This window comes from Scyliorhinus torazame, chromosome 19, assembly GCF_047496885.1.
Source record: "Scyliorhinus torazame isolate Kashiwa2021f chromosome 19, sScyTor2.1, whole genome shotgun sequence".
Lineage (NCBI taxonomy): Eukaryota > Metazoa > Chordata > Chondrichthyes > Carcharhiniformes > Scyliorhinidae > Scyliorhinus > Scyliorhinus torazame.
Window position 1 is genome coordinate 59995041 of NC_092725.1, and position 24210 is coordinate 60019250.

At 43.7% G+C, this 24210-nt stretch overlaps 1 protein-coding gene across 3 annotated transcripts in view; it reads left to right on the plus strand.

Moving 5' to 3' along the window:
• Positions 1–24210, plus strand: part of pphln1 (periphilin 1) — a 221779-nt gene that overhangs the window by 28149 nt on the left and 169420 nt on the right. For all 3 annotated transcript variants that reach the window (XM_072484379.1, XM_072484381.1, XM_072484380.1), the window contains exon 4: positions 10692–10753. In XM_072484379.1, the coding sequence (XP_072340480.1) occupies positions 10692–10753 (62 nt within the window). The remainder of the gene's footprint in view (positions 1–10691; positions 10754–24210) is intronic.

Here is a 24210-nt window from a genome sequence, read left to right on the forward strand (position 1 = left end):
ACTATGCAACAAATACAGCAGATTAATTATCATCAAATTCCTAACCTTCCCCACTTAAATGCATCCCACACTGTGTACACACAAGACAGACAAAACACGAGGAGAGAAAGCAGCATCTTGCTTCTGAGCATACAGAAATCCAACTGTTCTTCCCCTGGCTCTCGGAAAATCATGCGGGCAGGATCCAATCGCCACCTATTATTGGGCAGAACACTGCTTTTTGACCAATTCATTGGCCACCAACCAATCGAACAGAGTCACATCGATCTCTTGAGTGCTGAAAAGTCTGAGTTCTGCTACTACAGTGTTCTCTTTTGCAACTGTTATAACTCCTATGGAGGTCAAGGAATAAGGACGTTCTGATTCCCTGTGACTTCTAAGGAATATGAACCTTCCTAGCAATGGGGCTGGCGCTTTCCCTTAACAAGGGGAGCCCTCGCTAGTATAAAACCCATGACCTAGGTGCAGGTCGAGAAGGGAGACTCTTCAGAGAGTGGAGAGTTTGTATTCCTAATAAACCTTGTTCATTGTTTTCTACTTGCTGTTTCATGTGTGCTGCTCTGGCGGATTCTGGCGATGAGAAGTGGATGTCACTGGCACCAAGTACTATGCGCCAGCCCCATTTAACCGAGGGCTCAGGAGGCCTTCAATCCACCAGCCGAAATGCCGAACATTGGGAAATTGGAACCATTTAATGCAGGCACTGATGACTGGTCGCAGTATGTTGACCATATGCAGTATTTCACTTGCACCAACAGAATCATCGTGGATAATAGACAGACAGTGATGTTGTTATCGGCGTATGTGGGACTTGCCTCTAGCCTCATCGGAAGCCCAGTCCACCCAGACATGCTGGATTTGTGGTTTTTGCCGCTTTAGTGGCCCTGTTTGGGGAGCATTTTGACTCCAAGCCGCCACTAATCGTCTGGCGGTTCCGCTTCCAGATGGTCACTCGGGTCCAGGCCGAATCTATGAGTGACTTCTTGGTCAGATTAAGAAAGTTAGTCGAAACCTGAGAGTTCGGCACCACACTCGATGAGTCCCTATGCGACTGCTTAGTATATGAAATCCACTATGTAACTATACAGAAAAAACCTTTGGCCGGATGACATCGTGCGGTAGAGATAGCTATCTCCCACAAGAGTGCTGAACATGGGGTCCAGGAACTCCAGGGGATGGTGATGCTGATCCTAGGCTGCCAAAACTGGAGTATTGTGTGCAGTTCTGGTCACCACATTACAGGAAGGATGTTTCTTGTTCTGGAGAGAGTGCAGAGGTGGTTTACAAGATGATGTCAGGGCTAGAAAAGTCACGGGGAGAGATTTGATAGGTAGGGTTATTTTCCTTGGAATAAAGAAGGCTGAGGGGTGACTTGATTTAAGGTGTACAGATTTATTAGGGGAAGACATAGGATGGGCAGAATAAAATTGTTTCCCTTGGAAGAGAATTCTGGAACCAGGGGACATAGATTCAAGATAAGAGGCAGAAGGTGTAGAGGGGACACTAGGAACAACATTTTTATACAGAGTGTAGTGGGAGTCTGGAATTCACTGCCCTAGTTGGTGGTGGAGGCAGAGACCCTGAACTCTTGTTTTTTTTTTTAAAAAAGTACTTGGATCTGCACCTTAAGTGTTCTAAGCTACAGGGCTATGGACCGGGTGTAGTAAGGAAGCATTAGAAAGGGCATATGGGTGTGCTCGGGCTGGCATGCGTAAGATGGGCTCAATAGCCTCCTTCTGTGATGTAACTTTTCTATTCTAAACGTCTGGCGTTCAAATCCCGCCCGGACTGAGGAAGCAAGCTGCTGACAGTGGGACGACTACCGCAGAGACACTGGCCGCCGCCACTGGGACCCGGAGCGTCGCCGCATATTTTCCCCTGACCAAGCCAGTCCAGAGTGTGGATACCGACTGGCAACCGCTGGGTGCAAGGTGCAGAGACTCCCGGAGCGTCGCCGCATATTTTCCCCCCGACCAAGCCAGTCCAGAGTGTGGATACCGACCGGCAACCGCTGGGTGCAAGGTGCAGAGACTATGAGAGCCCACGACACAACGAGGGACCACCCCATCCCGCCAGGCCCGACTGCCAAACTCACTACATGGAAGACAACGACCGTTCCCACCAACATTTGCACTGCATGGCATCACCGCAAGTTGCCTCGATTTCGGGTTGCCCTGCAGGTAAATGGACATTCAATTCGGATGGAACTCTATATTGGGACGGCAATACTGGTGATCAGCTGCCACTTTCAACCAGATCTATCCGGCCTCCAAACACTGACCCTTTGAGACAAAAACGCCCGCCTTGCAATTATACGGGGGAACCCTTGGTTGCCATTATATGGGGGAACCCCTGGCAATCGTGGGCACCTCAATGGTCCTGGTCAAATCACCCGCACGGCCCTCAAGATGTTCTGGCGAGATTTCCGCCCATTTTCCAGGATGGTTTGGGTACCATAAAGGAGGCCCTGGCCCGCATGAACCCTATGGCACAGCTGCTTTTCTTTTGTGATCGACCGGTCCCTTATGCTTTGCGGCCTAAAGTGGACGCTGAGATTGACAGGCTCGAGGGCTTGAAAATCTCATAACTCATTCAATTTGCTGATTTTTGCGCCGCCGGTCTGATGGTTCCGTAGTCCTAGGTGGCGACTATAAAATGACTGTGCTTCTTGACTGGACTGCTATGCCATCCCTCAAATAGAACACTTGTTTGCTAAGCTCAAGGGAGGATGATCCTTTATTGAACATAACATGAACCATGAGTACCTCCCAGCTGAGTTTGGCCCCAGAATCCCAGCGGTTTGTGACCATAAACACACACCGTGGATATGAAACACCTGACTGCATTTTGAGATTTCCTCAGCGTGCATCATCATCCAGAGGGTGATGGAGAACATCCTGCAGTGGGCTCCCACACGTGGTGGTTACCTGGATGATGTTTTGATTACAGGCTTGTCTGACTGGGAACATTTGGATAATCTGGCCGAAGTCTTCCTTCGATTTCAGGAGGCTGCTGTTCGCCTCCGGAGGGAGAAGGGTGTTTTCAACGCAATCGAGATCACTTGCCCTGGGCTACTGCGTGGACCACTATGGATTGTGCCCCATGGAGAAAGTACAGGCGATCCGGCAGGCCCGGTACCCAGCGGGCCGACGGAACAGGACTCATTTTTAGGCCTTGTGAACTATTATGGGAAATTTGTCCCGAATCTGACTACACTATTAGCCCCACTCCACTGTCTGTTAAAAAAGGGGCAACCTTGGAAATGGGACCAGGTGCAGGACACCGCTTTCGCAAGGGTTAAGCAGCAACTATTGTCCTCCCAAGCTGCTGACCCATATAAATCACTATTGCTGACGTGCGATGCTTCTCCCTATGGGCTCGGTGCTGTCCTCGCCCATCAAATGGACGACGGGTCGGAGCACGCCATCGCATCTGCATCAGGGACGCCTGCCGAAGCTGAGAGAAACTATGCTCCGAACAAGAAGGAAGTGTTGGCCGTGCTTTTTGGGATGAAAAAGCTTCACCAATATGTCTGCGGACATCTGTTCGCTGTTTTTACAGACCACAAACCTTTACTCTGGTTGTTTAAGGAGGACCAGGCAATCTTCCCCTCCCCCAACCACCAATAATTTCTGCGAGAATCCAGTGATGGGCGCTGTTAACAGCAGCATATGAGTATGTGCTGGAGCACCGTTCTGGGATAAAGGTTCCCCAAGCTGATGTGTTGAGCCGCCTTCCCCTCCCCAACAGGCCGTCCGTACCTCATCGGCTGATGAAGTCATCGCAGCCCTCCTTTTTATGCACTCCCTGATGGTCATGGCATCTCCCATTCGAGGGTGGATCCAGATGGACCCGTAGTTGTCCCATATCAAACCCATCATACTGTATGGAGCCCAAAACCACGCTTTGCCAGGTGATTTGAAGGCGTACACTTCCAAGATAAGGAGTTAAGTATCGAAGACGGTGTTATCCTATTGGGAACACGTGTGGTGAATCCGGAGTGATGGCGCGGTCTACTCTTGCAAGACCTCCACAACAGACACTCTGGGCTGTCAAAGATGAAGATGCTGGCCCACACTCGTGTGGGGGCCAGGGATTGACGCTGACATCGAAAAACTGGTCCAATGCTGCACATCATGCCAGGAGCACCAATAGCTTCCACCGGTGATGCCATTCCAACCATGGGAATGGCCAGGTGACTGTGGTCCCGCCTCCATATCGACTTCACGGGACCTTTCTGGGGGCAATGTTCCTTATTGTTGTGGATGCTTACTCGATGTGGGTGAGGTCCATAGGATGCAGGCGAAGACCGCTCGGGCCATAGTCAAATGGTTGTGTCAACTGTCCGGCGTACATGACATTCCTGAGGTGCTATTTTCCGACAATGGGAGGTGTTCACATGTGCGGAATTGGGGTCATTCTTGTCCGCAAACGGCACTCGGCAAGTACGACCTGCCCCGTACCACCCGGTGTCAAATGGACTAACGGAGTGGGCAGTTCAGACGTTCAAACTTGGGATGAGGAAGCGGACCTCGGGTTCATGGGGAACTCGACTGGCAAACTTCTTCTTTCTTACCACATATCACCGTATGCCATGCCGAGGGGTCGCCGCCTCCATTCCCGTCTAAGTTTGGTCATCCCAGACCTTGGCGGGAAGGTCCGCCATAGGCAGAACAGAACTGCGGCGGATGCCGGCCAGCGTGCACCGTTGCGTACATTCATCCTGGTGATCACGTGCACATATGGAATTTTTGCGAAGGGGCCACATAGATCCCATTTGTCGTGTTGGCGCAAACTGGACTAGTTTTGCATAGGCTACGGGCACAGAGCCGTGAATCCAATCAGCACGTGGACCATCACCGCTGCTGTGTTGCCGATGTTCCAGGTCCCGATTCAGAACTGTGTACCGCTTTTGTTGCCACCACTGTTACCGTTTCCACCGCTGCCCCCAGTTGTGCTGGCCATCGAGAGTCCGAACACCGGTCGAAGACGCCAAGATGCTGGACGAAGTCCCGCCCAGCTCTGATTCAGAGTTGGACATGGATATTATGCCCCCACTTGAGTCTGTTGTACGAGATCCTGCAACCGAGCCAGCGCTGCCCAGGTGCTCCTCATGAAAACGGCATTCCCTGGTCAGGAATATGCCTCCTGGTAACGCATGGCCGACGACCGAAAACCGTCCCGGGCAAAGAAATCGAGAGACCCTTGGTGCCAGTCCACCAACATGGACGTCACTCCGGACAGAAGTCTAGGAATAAGGATGATTTACTGCCCCGTGATCTCCAGGGAATATGGACTTCGATGATAACGGGCCGGTGGGACTTCCCATAAGGGGAGCCTTTGTTAGTATAAAAACCCTGACCTGTGTGCAGGTTGAGAAGCGAGACCCCTCAGAGTGGAGAGTTCGATTGTATTCCTAATAAACCTTGTTCATCGTTTTCTACCTGCTGTTTTGTGAGTGCTGCTTTGGCATATTCAACAGTAACTTTTGAATTCCTCACTTCCCCTGCTCAACTTCAGATCTATGCCCATTAAGCATCTGTGGATCAAAACGATAAAAACAAAAATAAAGTTAGAAATAAGGGAATCAACAGGCAGTGCCCTTATAATATGCAAATGGGGGTCTCGACTTTTGGAAATCGGGATTCCCATTACATGTTTCTGTTTTCACTTCCTCTCTGAACTTTCTATGTTCAACTTTGTTCTTTCTAGTGGGCGGTAACGGTGGTGCAGTGGTTAGCATTGTTGCCTCACGACGTTGAGGTCCCAAGTTCGATCCCAGCCCCGGGTCACTCCACATTCCGTATGGAGTTTGCACATTCTCCCTGTGTTTGCATGGGTTTCACCCCCACAACCCAAAAAGACGTGCAGGGTAGATAGATTGGCCTCGCTAAATTGCCCCTTAATTGGGATAAAAAGAATTGGGTATTTACATTTTTTTTTTAATTTAAAAACTTTGTTCTTTCTTGTACTATGCACATCTTTTTTCTGCTTGCAGTCTTCATCCAGGATATTTTGTATCCATGCTGCTTTTGACCCTTTAACCCAATTGTCTTCAATTTTATTAATCAAACCTAACATTTGGTAAATCTTTTGAAATTTTATCTATGTGACAAGAACAGCACAGCAACCCCCGCATCTCCTGTTACTTGGTTGCTAAACCCAGTTAAGTTTGGCCAAACTTTTCCCAATGGCTCTCCTTTCAAAGTCCAAGTGGATGTTTTTATTTACGCCCTAAATATTGTTTCCTTAACAACTCCCCACCACTGGTAGCAACAGACTGGCTTATAATTGACATTTGTTGCTTAATTCTCATTGCCTCTTAAGAAGGTGATGGCCTGCCACTTCGAACTGTTTGCATTGTATGGTGGTGTTAGATAGAGAGTTCTAGGATTTGACCCAGCAATGATGAAGGAGAAATCCTACACTTCCAAGTCAGGATGGTGTGCAACTGGAGAGGAACTTTGATGTCACTTCTGCTTCCACATGCCTTCTGTCCTTGTCCTGCTAGGTGGTAGAGGTTGTGGGTTTGGAGATGCTGTTAAAGATACCTTTGCGAGTTACTATCTTGTAGCTGATGAACATTGCAGCCACATTATATTGGTGATGGATGGATGTTCAATGGTGGATGGGCTACCATCCTAGTGGGTTGCTTTATCCTGGATGGTGTGAGCCTCGTGGGTTTTGGAGTACTCATCAGGCAAGTGGGGAGTACTCCATTGCTCTCTTGATTTGTGCCTTCCAAATGTTGGAAAGGCTTTGGGAGACGAGTCACTTAATGCAGAATTCCCAGCCCCTGACCTGTTTTTGTAACCGCACTATTTATATGGCCGATCCAGTTGAGTTTCTATTCTGTCATGGGAATGTCACTTTAAGAAATGTTTGGCTTTTCAAGTGGCTACAGTGATGTCAGTGTGTGGAGCTGGGCTCTGGCTCTGCTTTTTACTTTCATTTTGAGCTGGAAGCTATTTTTGGCTCTTGAGTTTTAGTTTCGTTTTCAGTTGGAGAGCAGTATTCAAACCAAGGAGAAGTATTTTGGTCTCTCTCTGCATGCTAAATAATGTCTCCAGATCACTTGATGATTTCAAAGTAATACTTGTTTTTATAAGGAATGCAAACCTACTGTCTTTGTTAAAAAGGATCTTTGACTTATGGATGTTGTCAGGAAAGTTACTAAGGGTTACCTATAGAGTACTGTATCTTTAGGAGGGTATCAGTGTTGATAGTTGATAAGATGTTTACTATGTGTTTATAAAATGTTAACTGGATTCATAGAATAAACATTGTTTTGTTTAAAAATACTTTAGATCTCTGTTGCATCACACCTGTAAAGTGGGCCCTTGTGCTCCCCATAATCAAAATCTATTAAAACTTGTGGGCCAGGTGAACTCCATGATATATTTTGGTGTTCTCTAAACCCTGGCCCATAATAATTCAATGATGATTCCCAGGCTCTTGATGGTTTATAATTCAGTTATGGTAGTGCCATTGAATATCAAGGGGAGACAGTTAGGCACTCCAGTCACACACAAGTGTCAGGTAATTACTATTTCCAAAAAAGAGAATATTCCTTGCCTTATCATAGATTATCATAGAATTTACAGTGCAGAATATTGTCATCTGGGAACAGACAGTTTGTTTTGTTATGTGGAGAATTGTGAATAAAACTGAGCACACTGTTGATCATCAGTAAACTTCCCCTCTTTTGACTTTACAATTAATAAGCAGTCATTGATGCAATTGTTAAGCAGTTATTGATGTGCAGCACGGGGGCGCAGTGGGTTAGCCCTGCTGCCTCACGGCGCCGAGGTCCCAGGTTCGATCACGGCTCTGGGTCACTCCATGTGGAGTTTGCACATTCTCCCCGTGCTTGCATGGGTTTCGCCCCCACAACCCAACGATGTGCAGGTGAGGTGGATTGGTCACGCTAAATTGCCTCTTAATTGGCAAAAATGAATTGGGTACTCTAAATTTTTTTTTAAATTGATGTAGCAGCTGAAGATGGTTGGTCCTTGGATGCTGAGGAACCCCTGCAGTCATGCTCTGGCTCTGTGATGATTGGCCTCCAACAACCACATTTGCCTTTGTGCTTGGTGTTCCTCCAGCCAGTGGAAAGTTGCCCCCGATTCCTGTTGATGCCCATTTTGCCTGGGCTCCTTGATGCCACACTTGATCAATTACTGCCTTGATGTCAAGGGCAATCATTCTTGCCTCACCTCTGATGGTCAATTCTTTTATCCTTATTTGGACCAAAGCTGTTTTAAGTGTTCATAAAGATCCGGTTTTCTGTAATATATTGATGCATTGTGTTATTTTGGTTTGGAATGTCATAGCATCAGATGTATTTTCTTATTTGAGCACAAAGCTGTTCCAAGTTTTCAACTTTCATTCAGTAATGCTCTTCATTACAGCAAGTGTTGACTTATCACAAACCATACTTCTAAGCTAAGGAGGAGGAAAAAGATGTTTGTTGTTGACTTGCTGTAAATTAAATGTATTGACATACCCTAGGCCTTTACACAATGTAGCATTGGTGCCAATCACAATATCTTATACTTCTACTTATAGAACATAAAGTGCAGAAGGAGGCCATTCGGCCCATCGAGTCTGCACCAACCCACTTAAGCCCTCACTTCCACCCTATCCCCGTAACCCCTCCTAACCTTTTTGGTCTCTAAGGGCAATTTATCATGGCCAATCCACCTAACCTGCACGTCTTTGGACTGTGGGAGGAAACCGGAGCACCCGGAGGAAACCCACGTAGACACTGGGAGAACGTGCAGACTCCGCACAGACAGTGACCCAGCGGAGAATCGAACCTGGGACCCTGGCGCTGTGAAACCACAGTGCTATCCACTTGTGCTACCGTGTTGCCCACGTGCTGCCCATGGTATCCTCCCTTAAAGCATAAAATGTACATTAATTTATCGTTTCTTCTCTATGCTTTCAACATGTATTCCCTATGAATTTCCTTGATTATAGTCGGTTTTTAACTTTTTCCACCTTTCAAAGGCTTAAAACCTATGCTTAGTGTCAAAAGATCAAATACGGGAAAATGTTTCTCTGGGCAGTTTTGGATGTAACGGAATCTGTTCATCATCAAGTTGGCTGTAGGACAGAATTTAGAAATTTGTTTTGGTAGATCTATAGCACTTTAAGTCACTGCAAATGGATAATCAACCAGGCTGACTCCTTGAAGGGACAGGGATGTTCCTGATGGTGAGACATCTTCTCACGTGGTTCCAAATATTTCTGCTGTCCAGGCCGAAGTAAGTAGAGTACCTTTTGCTGCAGTATTGGGGAAATTTGCTAGCTCTCGCTGTTGTGAGTTTTAGAATAGCTCCTAAATCTAGGTTAACACGGTGTTTTCTCATCAACTCTTATGTTTTATTATCATTTTATGCTGGGAATTTGACTAGAGTACGAACCAAAATAGTAGCCTCCAAACCAAGAAGTTAATTGCACTGATAAGAAAATGGTACAGTAAGAAGCCTTACAACACCGGGTTAAAGTCCAACAGGTTTGTTTTGAATCACTGGCTTTCGGAGCACTGCTCCTTCCTCAGGTGAGTGAAGAGGTGGGTTCCATAAACATTTATATAGTTTATGCCTGGGCGTGCGAAATTCTACCAACTCTCCTGGCTTGAGACAATTCACACCTCTATAACCTGTGATTATTCCTCTCTCCAGTTGCTACGTCTGGACCTGTAGACTTAATTACCTGCGAAGACTCATTTAAAGTCAAAGTATCATATTGCATCTTTGACTTTGTCTATATAAATGTTTCTGGAACCCACCTCTTCATTCACCTGAGGAAGAAGCAGTGCTCTGAAAGCTAGTGATTCAAAACAAACCTGTTGGAGTTTAACCTGTGCTCACCCCAGTCCAACGCTGGTATCTCCACATCAAGAAAATGGTAGGGGATGGGGCTAGGGTGCAGTTTAACAATTGGGAAACATAACAGGTCTGCCAACTTTAATAGTATGACATAACAGATTTTGGAAAACGTTTTCTGGCCGAAGCCAGCCAGATTGAGAGACTGTCAGTTTGTCAAGCAAGTAGACCTATGGCATCAGGCTGCAGACTAGGAGAGTAGAGGAGGGAGGGATTGAATCAGGAGGTACTTGGTGGAAGGTGCCTGGGACAATTGCAGTTTAGGGAGATGGGATGGGATGTTGGGGAGAACACCGGAAATATAAATAATATTCAGCATAAAATAATTGTGCAATGATAACGTGCAGGTAGAGAAGTTCACAGAAGGTGACTGTAAAGAAGATTGTGGCCTGAGAATAACATGGGAAAGTCTCTACTCCAAACCCTAGAGAAAAGCACTTGTTCTGTTCCATCTATCATTCATCACCTCCCTTCAACACGAGCTTCTCAAAGCTTTGGAGAGCCAGCCAGCTCATTTAAATGTTGGAAAAGAAATGCAAATGCATGAGCTCCAGTAAAGTATTTAAATGAGGAACTTGCCTTTCTGATTGAACAGCAGGTTGACTGTCCCTCTTCTGTTAAAGATGGAAGTGGGGCAGTTCAAAATTTTTATATTTTAACATGGCGTTCAACCCAAACCTATCTGTTATTTGAGTTAAAATTATTCTGATTGTCTATCATGCTATGAAATTTATTTCAAGTTCAGGCCATGATGTTCTAGATTTTTAAGTCTTTCTTTCTGTGTTAAAATTCATCCAGGATGATGAAAGTTCCAGATGGCCCAGAGAGGAGCATCCTGGAAATAGACCACCTGATTACAGGTAGGTGAAGAAAGCAGTACTTCATGGCTGGTTTGACCTTGGCAGTAATAACAGTAGAAGAACACTAAACTGATTTGTCCAGTTATAAATGCGAATAGTTAGCAATCTGGAACATAAGATTTGAACTTCAACTTCTTTTCCTAATTACATCGTGGTGGGTTTTGCTTCTTTATAAAAGTTGAAAATAGTTGAAATCATCTTTTTTGTTTCAGAGGGAAATGCACATTTAAAAACTAACTTCTTTAGACAAAAACCTATTTCGACAAGAAGAATGTAATTGGGACATTCCTAATTTGTTTCCTACTCTAAATATTTGTAGGACCCCAGATGACCAAAACCCTAGATTTTCAAAAGCATACTGTTATTTATAACTTTTAAGAGATGAATTGTCCAGCTATTGACAGGAAGCATTGCTTTACGATATTTCATTTTTGAAAGCTTTTACTGTAACAAACAAACTTAAAATCGACATTGACTCAGCATTACTTAGTAGGCAACTGATGCACTAAACTAGAAACATTACTTTCCTTATTAATGAATGAACACAACTGAAAACTGCATGCCATGTTTATCCTTTATCTCGGCAAATATGTAACTTTGTATATAAAGACCAAATCCCTCGTGATTTTTTAGCAAGCTTCCTTCTCCCTGCCATGTCAGGGTGAGTCTTCCTTTTGAGGGTCCCTTCACTCAATCTTCTGAGTCTCATCAAATTGACTTCTAGTGGCATATGAGAAATAATGGAGCATGTGGGACAGTGGTTAGCACTGCTGTCTACGGCGCTGAGGACCCGGGTTCGATTCTGGCTCTGGGTCACTGTCCATGTGGAGTTTGCACATTCACCCCGTGTCTGCGTGGGTTTCACCCGCACAACCCAAAGATGTACAGGTTAGGTGGATTAGCCACGCTAAGTTGCCCCTTAATTGGGGAAAAAAATAATTGGGTACTCCAAATTTATTTTAAAAAACCAAAACTTGTTTGGATGAGGGTGGGGACTGCAGGATGGATGAGCTGACTGACCATGGCATTGTGGTACGGGAAGCCACGCAAGTGGGGGGAGCACATATAATGGAGTCAAACTGTTCTCTGCAAGGAGAGAGAGTCCAGGTGGCTTTGTTGCCTGCCAGATGCCCGGGTTCCGGCCTCTGCTCCAGGCTGGAGGGGAACTTGCAGTGGGAGAGGGAGGATCCCAGAGGATGCCTATGCCATGTAGGCACCAATGTTATAGGTATAACGGGGAAAGATTCTGAATAGAGAGTTTGAGGAGCTGGACATTTGATTAAACAACAGAACCTCCATGATTATAATCTCTAGATTATTACCTGAGCCGCATGCAAATTGGCATAGGGTACATAAAATTAGAGAGCTGAATACGTGGCTGAAAGACTGGTGTGGGAGAAGTGTGTTTCGGTTCGTGAGGCACTGACATCAGTACTGGGGAAACTAGGGGTTGTACCGGATGGGACGTCTACATCTGAAACAATGCTTGGACCAATGTTCTTGCAAACTCCATAACCAGGGAAGTAGAGATGGCTTTAAACTAAATAGAGGGTGGAATGATTCTGGAGTGAGGATGCGTAGGCTTACAAAGTAAAATGATATTTGGGTAATGCTAGCCAGAGTATGACGGGTAGGGATAGAGTGTGCAAACATAAAAAACAGCAGTAAATAGGATCAAAGGGGGAATGGTAAAAAGGAAAAATTCATGTTTCTTTACATAAATGCATGCCGTATTCAGAACAAAATAATGAATTAAACTCACAAATTGAGGTTAATGTGATTTGGTTACAAGAACATCAAAGAGAAGAAGTAAATATTCAGGGGTATGTGACTTTTCCTAAGGACAGGCAGGAAGGAAATGGTGATGGGGTAACATTGTTCGTACGAGATGGAATAAGTATGATCGCAAGGAATGATTTTGGATCGGAAGATGTAGAATCTATATGGGTGGAGGGAATAAATAACAAGGTAAGAGTAGTGTATTGGCCTCCTCACAGTAGCTATACTATAGGATGGAGAATAAATCTGGAGATAATGGGGGCGTATGGAAGAAAAAAGGCAGCTCATTAATTATGGGCGACTTCAAACTTCCATGTCTCCACTATTTCTAGGGCCACTTCCTTAAGTACTCTGGGATGCAGAGCATCAGGCCCTGGGGATTTATAGAGTTTTAATCCCATCAATTTGCCCAATACAATTTCCTGACTAATAAGGATTTTCTTCAGTTCCTCCCTCCTTCATGCTGGAACCACTGTCTTCAAGTATTTCCAGAAGGTTCTTTGTGTCCTCCTTAGTGAAGACAGATAAAAAGTATTTGTTCAACTGGTCTGCCATCTCTTTGTTGTACATTATGAATTCACCTGATTCTAACTGTTAAGGGACCTACATTTCTCTTTACCAGTCTTTTTTTCTTCGTGTATCTAGAGAAGCTTTTGAAGTCAGTTTTTATGTTTTCTGCAAGCTTACTCTCGTGTTCTTTTTTCCCCTTCCGAATCAAACCCTTTGTCCTCCTCTGCTGAATTTTAAATTTCTCCCAGTCCTCAGGCTTGCAGCTTTTTCTGGCCAATTTATATGCCTCCTCTTTGGTTTTAACATTTTAATACTTGATTTGCCTTCTTAACCATGGTTGAACCACCTTCCCCGTCTTACTCTTGCACCAGACAGGGATGTACAATTGTTGAAGTTCATCCATGTTGTCTTTGAATGTCTGCCATTGCCTATCCAGCGTCAACCCCTGAAGTCTCCTTTGCCAGCTTAGCTATCTTTAAATTCAGGACCCTAGTCTCAGACTTAATTGTGACACTCTCTAAATGAAGATTTTTATCATATTATGGAACATTTTCAGGATGGCAACCTATAACTATTGGATTGGCACATGGGTCAGTGCTGGGGCCACAATTATTTACAATATACATTAATAAGTTGGACAAGGGAAGGGAAGTGGACAAGGGAAGGGAAGTGCCAGGTTTCCAGATGACACAAAAATAGGTGGGAAGGCACTTCTGCCAGGTTTGCAGATGACACAGAAATAGGTGGGAAGGCAAGTGGTGAGGATGGCACAGAGTCTGCAGAGTGATTATAGATGGGTTAAGTGGGCAAAAACTTGGCAGATGGAATATATTGTAGGAAAATGTGAAGTTATGCACTTTAATAGAACGAATAAAGGAGGTGAATATTATTCAAATGGAGAATGTGTTGCAGCTTTCTGCAGTCTGAGGGATTTGGGGGTCCTCGTGCATAAATCACAAACAGCTAGCATGCAAGTTCAGCAGTTAATTGGGAAGGCAAATGGAATGTTGGTCTTTATTTTGAAGAGATTGGAATATTATAGGGAAGTCTTGCTAAAACTATAAAGGACCCACTTGGAATACTGTGAACAGTTTTGGCCCCCTGATTCAAGGAAAGATATGCTGCATTGGAGGCAATGAAAATCCTTCCAGTTCTTGATAACATGTAATTGAATGGACATTAAGATGCCAGTAATTGGGGGCCTGTGGATAGTTTCTTACCTACATGCTAGAGAGTTCCTTTTATCCTTAATGAGTGATTTGAAGTTGGTATAATATATTGAACCTCCTGGTTTTGCATCACTTGAAGTGGGTACTAATCTCAAATCAATAAGGTTTCATCTTGTCAGCGAGGGAATTACTGCAGTAAATTCAACTTCTTAATCAGTGAATTATAAACTTTCTGTCCTGAATAGAATTACAGAAGCGGCCTATCAGTCCATTATGACTGTACTGGTTATTTGAGTCAGCTAATCCATTTGTTCCATTCCCATGCTCTTTTTCAGCCTTGCTGTGTTTACTTTACATGAAGTTGCTCTTAAATCTGCTTCCCTTTCAGGCATGTATTCCAAATCACCACAATTATTCTACCACCAATCCTTTGCCAATTATCTTAAATCTGTGTCCTCTGGTTGCGGACTTGTCTGTCAGTAGAATTAAAACTTTTTATAATTTTGCAAACCTCAAATAACACTTTTTAAGCTTCTCTGCTATCTGGATAACAATCCTAGCTTCTCGAAATTTTCAACACTCATCACTGCTAGAACTTCAATAAATCTTTCTGCACCCTGTCTGAGGTCATTTGATAAATCTGTCATAAAAGTTACTTCATAGTTCCTATGGTAGCTATTTAATATTTGCATGTGCCACTTTTTTAATAACTAATATTTCCACCTCGCTTTGAGTTTACCTTCGGTTTGACGACCGAACTAGATGAAAATCATTGTTTCCTCCATTCTTTCTCATCATAGTTTCAGCTTTTAAAAATCAATCTCAATGACTGCCAGTTCAAATTGCAAATGGGGACTTTCAAATCACAGCTGTTGTCACTGTTGATGTTCAATGCTTTCCAGGTCAGAAAGATGTGGAAAAGTGGGTACTTGCAGGATTATGCTTTTGGTCTGGGAATATTAATGGCATATTTAACATACTATTTATCCAGCTGTTCTTTCTTTAATTACTTCTTTTGTTGACAAGCGGCATCTCTGAAATGGGTGGCACCACAATGAGCTATTTCATTAATGAGCAGTCAGGAGCTTATAACATACATTCCATAAAAAAATTTAAGAAATTGGTGTGTTCACTGCAAATAAGCATGTACACTGTGCAGTAAACAATGAAAATTGAAATGATAAAAAAGGGATAGATGTTTTGTCAGGCTGAGCAGTTTCTCCAGTACATTGTCATGGATCAAATCATGCAGTTTTAAAAAGACTATTTGAAACAGAGCAATCATATCGAGCTTTTCTTGAGAGCACATTATGATATTTATTTCTCGTTTCAATTGTGATATTCTGAAAACGAAGATTTCAAAAATAAACACTCTCCCACATTCGTGCTAATGCAAGTTGCTTGCTATATACAGTGGATGGTAAATCAAGTAGATGAAGTAACACCAGGTTGATGAAAGGAAAGCTATGGAAGTAGTCTATATGGATTTTAAGAAAGCATTTGACGGCGTACCACATAAAAGGCCGACAAAATTAACAACATGGCCTCATGAAATAGATAGGTCTGTGTTAGCCTGAATGAAAAATTGTCTTGAAGACAGAAAACAGCAAGTCATGGTAAACGGTTGTTTTTCAGTCTGAAGGATGGTAAACGGTGGTGTTTCCAAGGGTCAGTAGGGGGACCATTACTTTATTTGACATATGACTTGGATACCAGGATCCAGAGTAAAATGTCAAAGTTTACACAGGATTCTAAACTTGGAGGTATGGCAAAGGGAAAAGATGACACCAGTTCACTGCAACAGGACATATGCTCACAAAATGGGAAGACAAGTGGCAGATGGAATTTTATATAGAAAACTGTGAGGTGATGCATTTTGGCAGAAGGGATAGAGCGAAGTGCAGAAACAGAAACTTTGGGGTTTAATGTGGATATATCTTTGGCAGGGCATTGAGAAAGTTGTTAGTAAAGCATGTGGGACCTTGAAGGGTGGGTGGAGGGTAATAAATATATTTAGCACAAAAGCAGGATAATTATGCAGAGTCCATATAAATTTCTTTCTGATCATCACATTTTACAAAGGATGTGAAGGTCCTTGAGAGGGTACAAAGGATATTTAGCAGAATGGTACCAAGGATGAGGGATTATAGTTAAATAGTTAGATGGAGAGACTGGGGCTGTTCTCCAAGGAGCAAAGGAGATTGATGGAGAGTTGTAAAAGATTCACACCAGTTTAGATGAGTTGATTCTTGTTGAGATTCTAATCTCATTTTGAACCTGTGCCCCCATGTAATTGAGTCATCCTCCCTGGGAAAATGCTTCTGACTATTCACCCTGTCTATACTTCTCATAAGTTTGTAGACCTCAAATCAGGTCTCCCCTCAACCTCCGTCTTTCTAACGAAAACAATACTAGTTTATTCAACCTCTCCTCATAGTTAACACCCTCCAGACCAGACAACATCCTGGTAAACCTTCTTTGCACTCTCTCCAAAACATCCATGCCCATCTGGTAGTGTGGCGATTAGAACTACACGCAATATTCCAAATGTGGCCTAACTAAAGTTTTATACAACTGTGACATGACCTGCCAACTGTTGTACCAATGGCCCGGCCGATGAAGGCAAGCATGCCACATGCCTTCTTGACCATCTTATCCGCCTGCATTGACACTTTCGTGGAACTATGAAGCTGAATGCCCAGATCCCTCTGTATGTCAATGCTCCCGAGGGGTCTGCCATTTACTGTATAATTCACCTGAATTTGATTTTCCAAGATGCATCACCTTGCATTTTTCCGGATTGAACTCCATCTGCCATTTCTCTGCCCAACTCTCTAATCTAACTATACTCTGCTGTGTTCTCTAACAGTTCCCTTCACTATCTGCAACTCCACCTAACTTAGAGTCATCTGTAAACTTGCTAATCATACCATCTACATTTTCCTCCAGATTATCTATATATACTACAAACAACAGTGGTTACCAGCACTAATGACTGTGGAACACCACTAGTTACAGATCTCCATTCTGAAAAACTCCCTTCCACAAGATTCTGCATTCTGCCCATGTTTAACAAGGTTAGACAATTTAGCCAAATTAATTTTGCTATTCAAATAATGAGTGGATAAACTTGAAAGCACTTAAATTCACTCCCCTCACAAGCTGCTGATTGTTCTTCCACATATTCTGCATAAATCACATGGTCATTTTGCACCAATGAGGTACCCAATTCCTAATGGTGGATTGCCATCTGTTCCACCACTGAAAATGCAATACTATTAATTATGAAATGAAAGCCTCAAATCTGAACAATGTAAACAAAATGAATGTGAAGAAACAGTTGGCTAAGTTAGATGGGGTAACTAGATTGAAAGGTATGACCTTTTGGATCTCAGTGACTCGTCTACAGAACTGAAAAAAGGTAGAAATGGAAAGAATTATATAGTTGGAAAGGGGGGCCGGAGGATGTTGGGTGGAATATAAGAACAGGGACCAGTCGAGGCAAAGAAAATATTGATGAATTTGTCATGGGCACAAGTCACTGGAGTGTTAATGGTGCCATTAAGGGATGAAGAGAGCTAATGGTGGCAACAGTAAAATAGCAGAAGGTGTTAATTGGGAGCAACTGGTGACAATGTGGGGGAGCTTCGGGTTGTGTTCGGGAAGACCAGGAAGCTGAAAAACAACTAAAAACAAAGTACAGAAGGTAGGGATGGTGATATTCTTCAGTTTATGTTGGACATCGCTGGAGCATAACAGCAGGCCTGGGACAGACATGTGGGCTTGAGAGCAAGATACTGAGTTAAAATGGCAAGCGGACCAGAAGGTTGGGGCCATACTTGCATAGAGCGAAGGTGTTCTGCAAAGCCATCACCTAGCCTGCGTTTTGACTCCCCAGTGTACAGGAGACTGCTGTGGGAGCAGCGAATACAGTAGATTAAGTTGAAGGAGGTTATTTTCACAATGGGAAATTAGGTTTATCTTGCTTTAATATTTCAGCCTTTTAGACTTTGATGAAAATATCAGATTCTCTGAAATTGCTGTTTATTAAGACAACAATCTTTGTTTTTAATGATGTGGCATTGGATGAAGACATTGTGACAGTTTATCAATGGCCTACTCTTCCAATATTATCAACACTAAATTCAATAACCAATTTAATTTATTTTGCAGTACCAAACATATGAACAATGTCATGAAGCACCTTACACTTTTACAGCCATTCTTTAGCTGTTGCTGTTTGTGTAGACAAATCTGGCGACCAGCTTGTTTGTGATGAGGTCCCACAGATAGAAATGAGATGAATAACCAGTTAATCTGATTTTCGTTATTTTTTTTTTCCAAATATTTTTTTATTCTCCTTTTTCACATTTTCTCCCAAATTTACACCCAACAATAATCAGTAACGAATGTAATGTCAATTCCCATGTCAATAACAAAGATCCCATCCTCCCACCAAACCCCCAAACATTAGCCCACAAGTTAACATAAACAAATGACAAAGAGGAATCGGGAATCACCCATAGTCACCATTAACACACAGTCCCCCTCCCCCCAACCCCCCCTAATGTTCGATGTGATCCAATTCTTGAAAGTGCATAATGAATAATGCCCATGAATTGTAGAATCCCTGCAACCTTCCCCTCAGTTCAAATTTTACCTTTTCAAGCTTCACAAATTCCAGCAGGTCCCCCCGCCACGCCAGGGCACAGGGTGGAGAGGTTGATCTCCACCCTAACAGGATCCGCTTTCCAGCAATCAACGAGTCGAAGGCTACAACATCTGCCTCCACGCCCATTTCCAACCCCAGCTGATCCAACACCCCGAATATGGCCTCCCGAGTGCCCCGGTCCAGTTTCACGTGCACCACTTTACAGATTACCCGAAACACCTCCTTCCAGTAATCCTCCAGTTTCGTTCACATACATCTTCTACCCCCTCAAAGAGCCAGCTCATCCTCGCTGGTGTATCTATACACCACCTTCAGCTGTATCCTCACAACTTCAACCTTTCACACGAGGTGGAGGCGTTCAGCCTCCAGAGTACCTCACACCAGAACCCTCCTCCATACCCTCTCCCAACTCTTCCTCCCACTTTGCCTTGATCCCTTCTAGTGGCACCTTCTCCTGCTCCAAAATAGCCAAGTAAACCACTGATACTACCCCCTTCCCCAGTCCCCCTGTCGTCAGCACCTTCTCCAGCAATGTGGAAGCCGACTCTACTGGGAAGCTCTGTATCTCCTTTCTGGCAAAGTCTCGAGCCTGCATGTATCTAAATATTTCACCCTGCTCCAGCCCATACTTTGCTCCCAGTTCCTTCAATCCGCACAACGACACCCAAGAAACAAATCTTTGTGTCCTAATTCGTTTCTCCTCCCATCTCCGAAAATTTCCATCCCACTTCACTGGCTCAAATCTATGGTTCCACCGAATCGGCATTTCCCTTGACCCTGTCCCCAAAGCGCTGTTGAAACTGCCTCCAAATTCTCAACTAAGCTATTGCGACCTGACTCCCTGAGTATCTCCCGGGGTTGTCGGGAGCGGCGCTGTCGCTAGTGCCTTCAATCCCGACATCCTGCACAAACTCTCTTCCATTGGGAGTCAACCCCTTTGACCCAGCTCCGTACCTTCTCCACTGTACTAATACATCCGGTTCGGATGTCTTCCTGTCTTCCTCTCTGTAGTAGCACCTTTTTAATTCTGGCCACCTTCCCTCCCCATATGAACGAGGTAATCATCCCTTCAATCTCTTTAAAAAATACTTTTGGCAGGAAAATCGGCTGACATTGGAAAATAACCGGAATCGCGGCAGCACATTCATTTTAACCACCTGTACCCGATCTGCCAGTGACAGAGGGAGACCATCCCACCTTGCCAGATCAGCTCTGATTTTTGTTGTTTTCAAAAATCAACGCCGGGACACATTAAAAAAAAACGTGGGAAGTTAGGGTTTCACGATGATTGCCATGTTGGGCAACAAATATCAGGAGTCTAGGATAGGGGGAGTTGAAGATGGGACATCATGTGATGACACTTCTCGGAATATGTGCAGCCAGACGTGGCAACTCTATTAAGACACCTGATTAATGGTAAGTAGTTACGAAACACAAACTTTGTTTCAGTAACAATTCTGCTTCATTTTCTTACTGAAAAAAAAACTGAACCAATGCTTCGTATTTCACATGACCCCCCAGCACGAATCCTATATTCCAGGGCTTCCCAAGCTGGGTTGTGCAGACCCCTGGGGTTCACAAAGGGCTTCCAGGGGGTTTACGGCTGTCATGTGACTGGCAAATACCAGTTTGAAAGGAATAACCAAACAATTTCAAAAAATAATTACAGCTGAGGAAAGGCCTACAGGCTGAGGCGGGGCCTTGGAAGATGGGCGAGAGCGATTCGGGACTCTGGTGTCTGTGTGTGAGGGAGAGTGAGTCTGTGTGTGTGAAAGGGTAAGTGAGTGAGGTGTGTGCGGCTGAGTGAGTGTGCATGTGTGTGTGTGCTGTATGTGTGTACTTCTGGTTAATACCTGTGCTATGCGCAAATTGGCATAGGACAAATCAAATTTATAGAATTTACAGTGCAGAAGGGAGCCATTCGGCCCATCGAGTCTGCACCGGCTCTTGGAAAGAGCACCCTACCCAAGGTAAACACCCCCACCCTATCCCCATAACCCAGTAACCCCACCCAACACTAAGGGCAATTTTGGTCACTAAGGGCAATTTATCATGGCCAATCCACCTTAACCTGCACATCTTTGGACTGTGGGAGGAAACCGGAGCACCCGGAGGAAACCCACGCACACACTGGGAGAACGTGCAGACTCCGCACAGACAGTGATCCAAACGAACCTGGGACCTTGGAGCTGTGAAGCAATTGTGCTATGCACAATGCTACCGTGCTGCCTGAATGTATGACTCTGAAGACTGGTGTAGGAGAAATAGGTGCTGTTTCATGGGGAAAGCGGGATCTGTATTGTTAGGACAATCTAAACCATACTGGGACTGGTGTTTTTGCGAGCTGAATAAGTCGGGAAGTTGAAGTTTTAAAACTATATAGTGGGGGCAAGGGATCAAATTTACGAAGATGTGGTAGAGTAGAGAATAAGGCAAGAGCGAAAGTTGTTAGGGGTTGGTTTAGCACCGTGGCCTAAACAGCTGGCTCATAATGCAGAACAAGGCAGCAGCGCGGTGCAATTCCCGTACCAGCCTCCCCGAACAGGCACCGGAATGTGGTGACTAGGGGCTTTTCACAGTAACTTCATTGAAGCCTACTTGTGACAAGCGATTATTATTTTTATTAGGTGAAAGGAAAAACAGGCAGTGACAGGAAGGGATTCAGAGTACAGATCTAACAAATCAACAAATTAGATTAGAGGTTATAAAAAGGAGCAAACTAAAAGCTCTGTATCTAAATGTACAGAGCATTTGCAACCAAACAAATAAACTGAGTGCATATAGAAACAAAGAAATATGATGTAATAGCCATTACAATACTAATTAATAATGTCATGATGAAGGCACCTCTAGGTAGCAGTGACCATAATATGATTGAATTTTACATTCAGTTTGAGGGAGAGAGGAGTGGGTCTGAGACTGTTTTGAAAATTGTATAAGGGCAATTATGAGGGTATGAAAGCCGAACTGGTTTAAAGTGAATTTGAAAAATAAATCAATAGAAATGCAGTGGCAGACGCTTTAAAGAATATTTTGCAATATGAAGAATAGATACATTCCAATGAGTAAGAAAAAGTCCAAGGGATGGACCCACCATCCATGGTTAACTAGAAAAGTGAAAAATATCAAAAGTATCAAACAAAGAGAAAGCATATAATTGTGCAAAGGTGGGTGACGTGAGAAGATTGGACTGAATATCAGGAACATCAAAGGATGACTAAAAGATTATAAGGAGGGAAAAATCAGAGAACAAGAGAAAGTTAACCAGAAGTGTTAAAACTGATAGAGCTTTTATAAATATTTTTTAAAAGTGTCAGAGTGAGTTGGTCCTCTAGAAAGTGAGTCTGGTGAATTGATAATGGAAAGTAAGAAATGGCAGATGAATTGAACAGATATTTTCCATTAGTCTTCGCTTTAAAGGATATAAATAACAACATGGAAGCAGCTGTAAACCAGGAAATGGAACGGAAGGAGGAACTTGGGAACATTAGTCACGAAAGAAGGCGTACTGAGTAAATTGTTGGGGCTACGGGTGACCAGTGCCCGGGACCTGATGGACTTCATCCTAAGGTCTATCTCTAGTGAGATAGTTGTTTTAATTTTTCAACGCTCCTAGATTCAGGGACAGTCCCATTTAATTGGAAGACAGAAAATGTAACTCCATTTTTCAAAAAGGGAGGGAGACAGCAAGTGGTAACTAAAGGCCAGTTGACTTCATATCTGTCAGGGAAAATGATAGAAGCAATTATTAAACGAGTTATAGTTATAGCAGGGTGCTTGGATAAGTTCAGATTAATCAGACATTATTTTGTGAAAAGAAAATCCATATGTACGAACATATTGCAGTTCTTTGAAGACGTAACATGTGCTACTGGCAAAGGGGAACCAGTGGAGATACTGTACTTGGATTTTCAGAAGGCATTTGATAAAGTGCCATGTTATTGCAGAAAATAAAAACTCATGGTATAGTGGGCAACATTGGCATGGATTGTAGATTGGCTGGGTAACAAGAAGCAAAGAGTAGGCATAAATGGGTCTTTTCAGATTGACAAGGTGTAACAAACACAAGATGTAACCACCAGTGTGTCAAAGGATCGTTGCAGGGACCTCAACTGTTTACAATTTATATGAATGACTTGGATAAAGGGATGGTTGCCAAACATGCTGGTTCCACAAAGGAAGGTAGCAAAATAAGTTGTGAAGAGAACTTAAGGAGGCTGCAAAGGGACATAGATAGGTTAAGCGAGTGTGCAAAGATTTAGCAAACTGAGTATTATGTGGGGAAATAAAAAATAAGCAGATTATCCAAATGATGAGAGATTGCAGAGCTCTTCAGGTGCAGCGGGATCTAGGTGTCTTTATGCATTAATCACAAAAATACATGTACAAAAAATAATGAGGAAAGCGAATAGAATGTTATCATTTCTAGCAAAAAGAATTTAATAAAAAACTAAAGACTAATACCTGGATTGGGTGGCTTGTCGAGGAAAGGTTGGACAAGCTTGGCTGGGTGGATGTGGAGAGGATGTTTCCGCTTTTGGCATAATCTAGAACTGGGGGTCATTGTTTAAGAATAAGGGGAGATGAGGTAAAAAAAATTTCTCTGCGGGTCGTGAGTCTTTGGAGATCTCTTCCTAAAAAGGCAGTGGGAAGCAATGTCTTTGAATATTTTTAAGGCAGAGTCAGATAAATGCTTGGTAAGCAAAGGGGTGATAAGTTATTGGGAGTAGGTGCGATGCAGATTTGAGGTTGCTACCAATTATGCATGACATTAAAAGACTTTTGGAACAAAGGTCAAAGAAAATTGCAGCACAGGAACAGGCCCTTCGGCCCTCCCAACCTGCGCCGATTCAGATCCTTTTATCTAAATCTGTCACCTATTTTCCAAGGATCTACTTCCCTCTGTTCCCCGCCCGTTCATCTATCGTCTAGATACATCGTAAATGATGCTATTGTGCCTGCCTCTACCACCTCCACTGCAAAGCGTTCCAGGCACCCACCACCCTCTGCGTAAAAAAACTTTCCACGCACATCTCCCTTAAACTTTCCCCCTCTCAACTTGAAATCGTGACCCCTTGTAATTGACACCCCCACTCTTGGAAAAAGCTTGTTGCTATCCACCCTGTCCATACCTCTCATAATTTTGTAGACCTCAATCAGGTCCCCCCTCAACCTCCGTCTTTCCAACAAAAACAATCCTAATCTACTCAACCTTTCTTCATAGCTAGCACCCTCCATACCAGGCAACATCCTGGTGAACCTCCTCTCTAAAGCATCCACATCCTTCTGGTAATGTGGCGACCAGAACTGCACGCAGTATTCCAAAT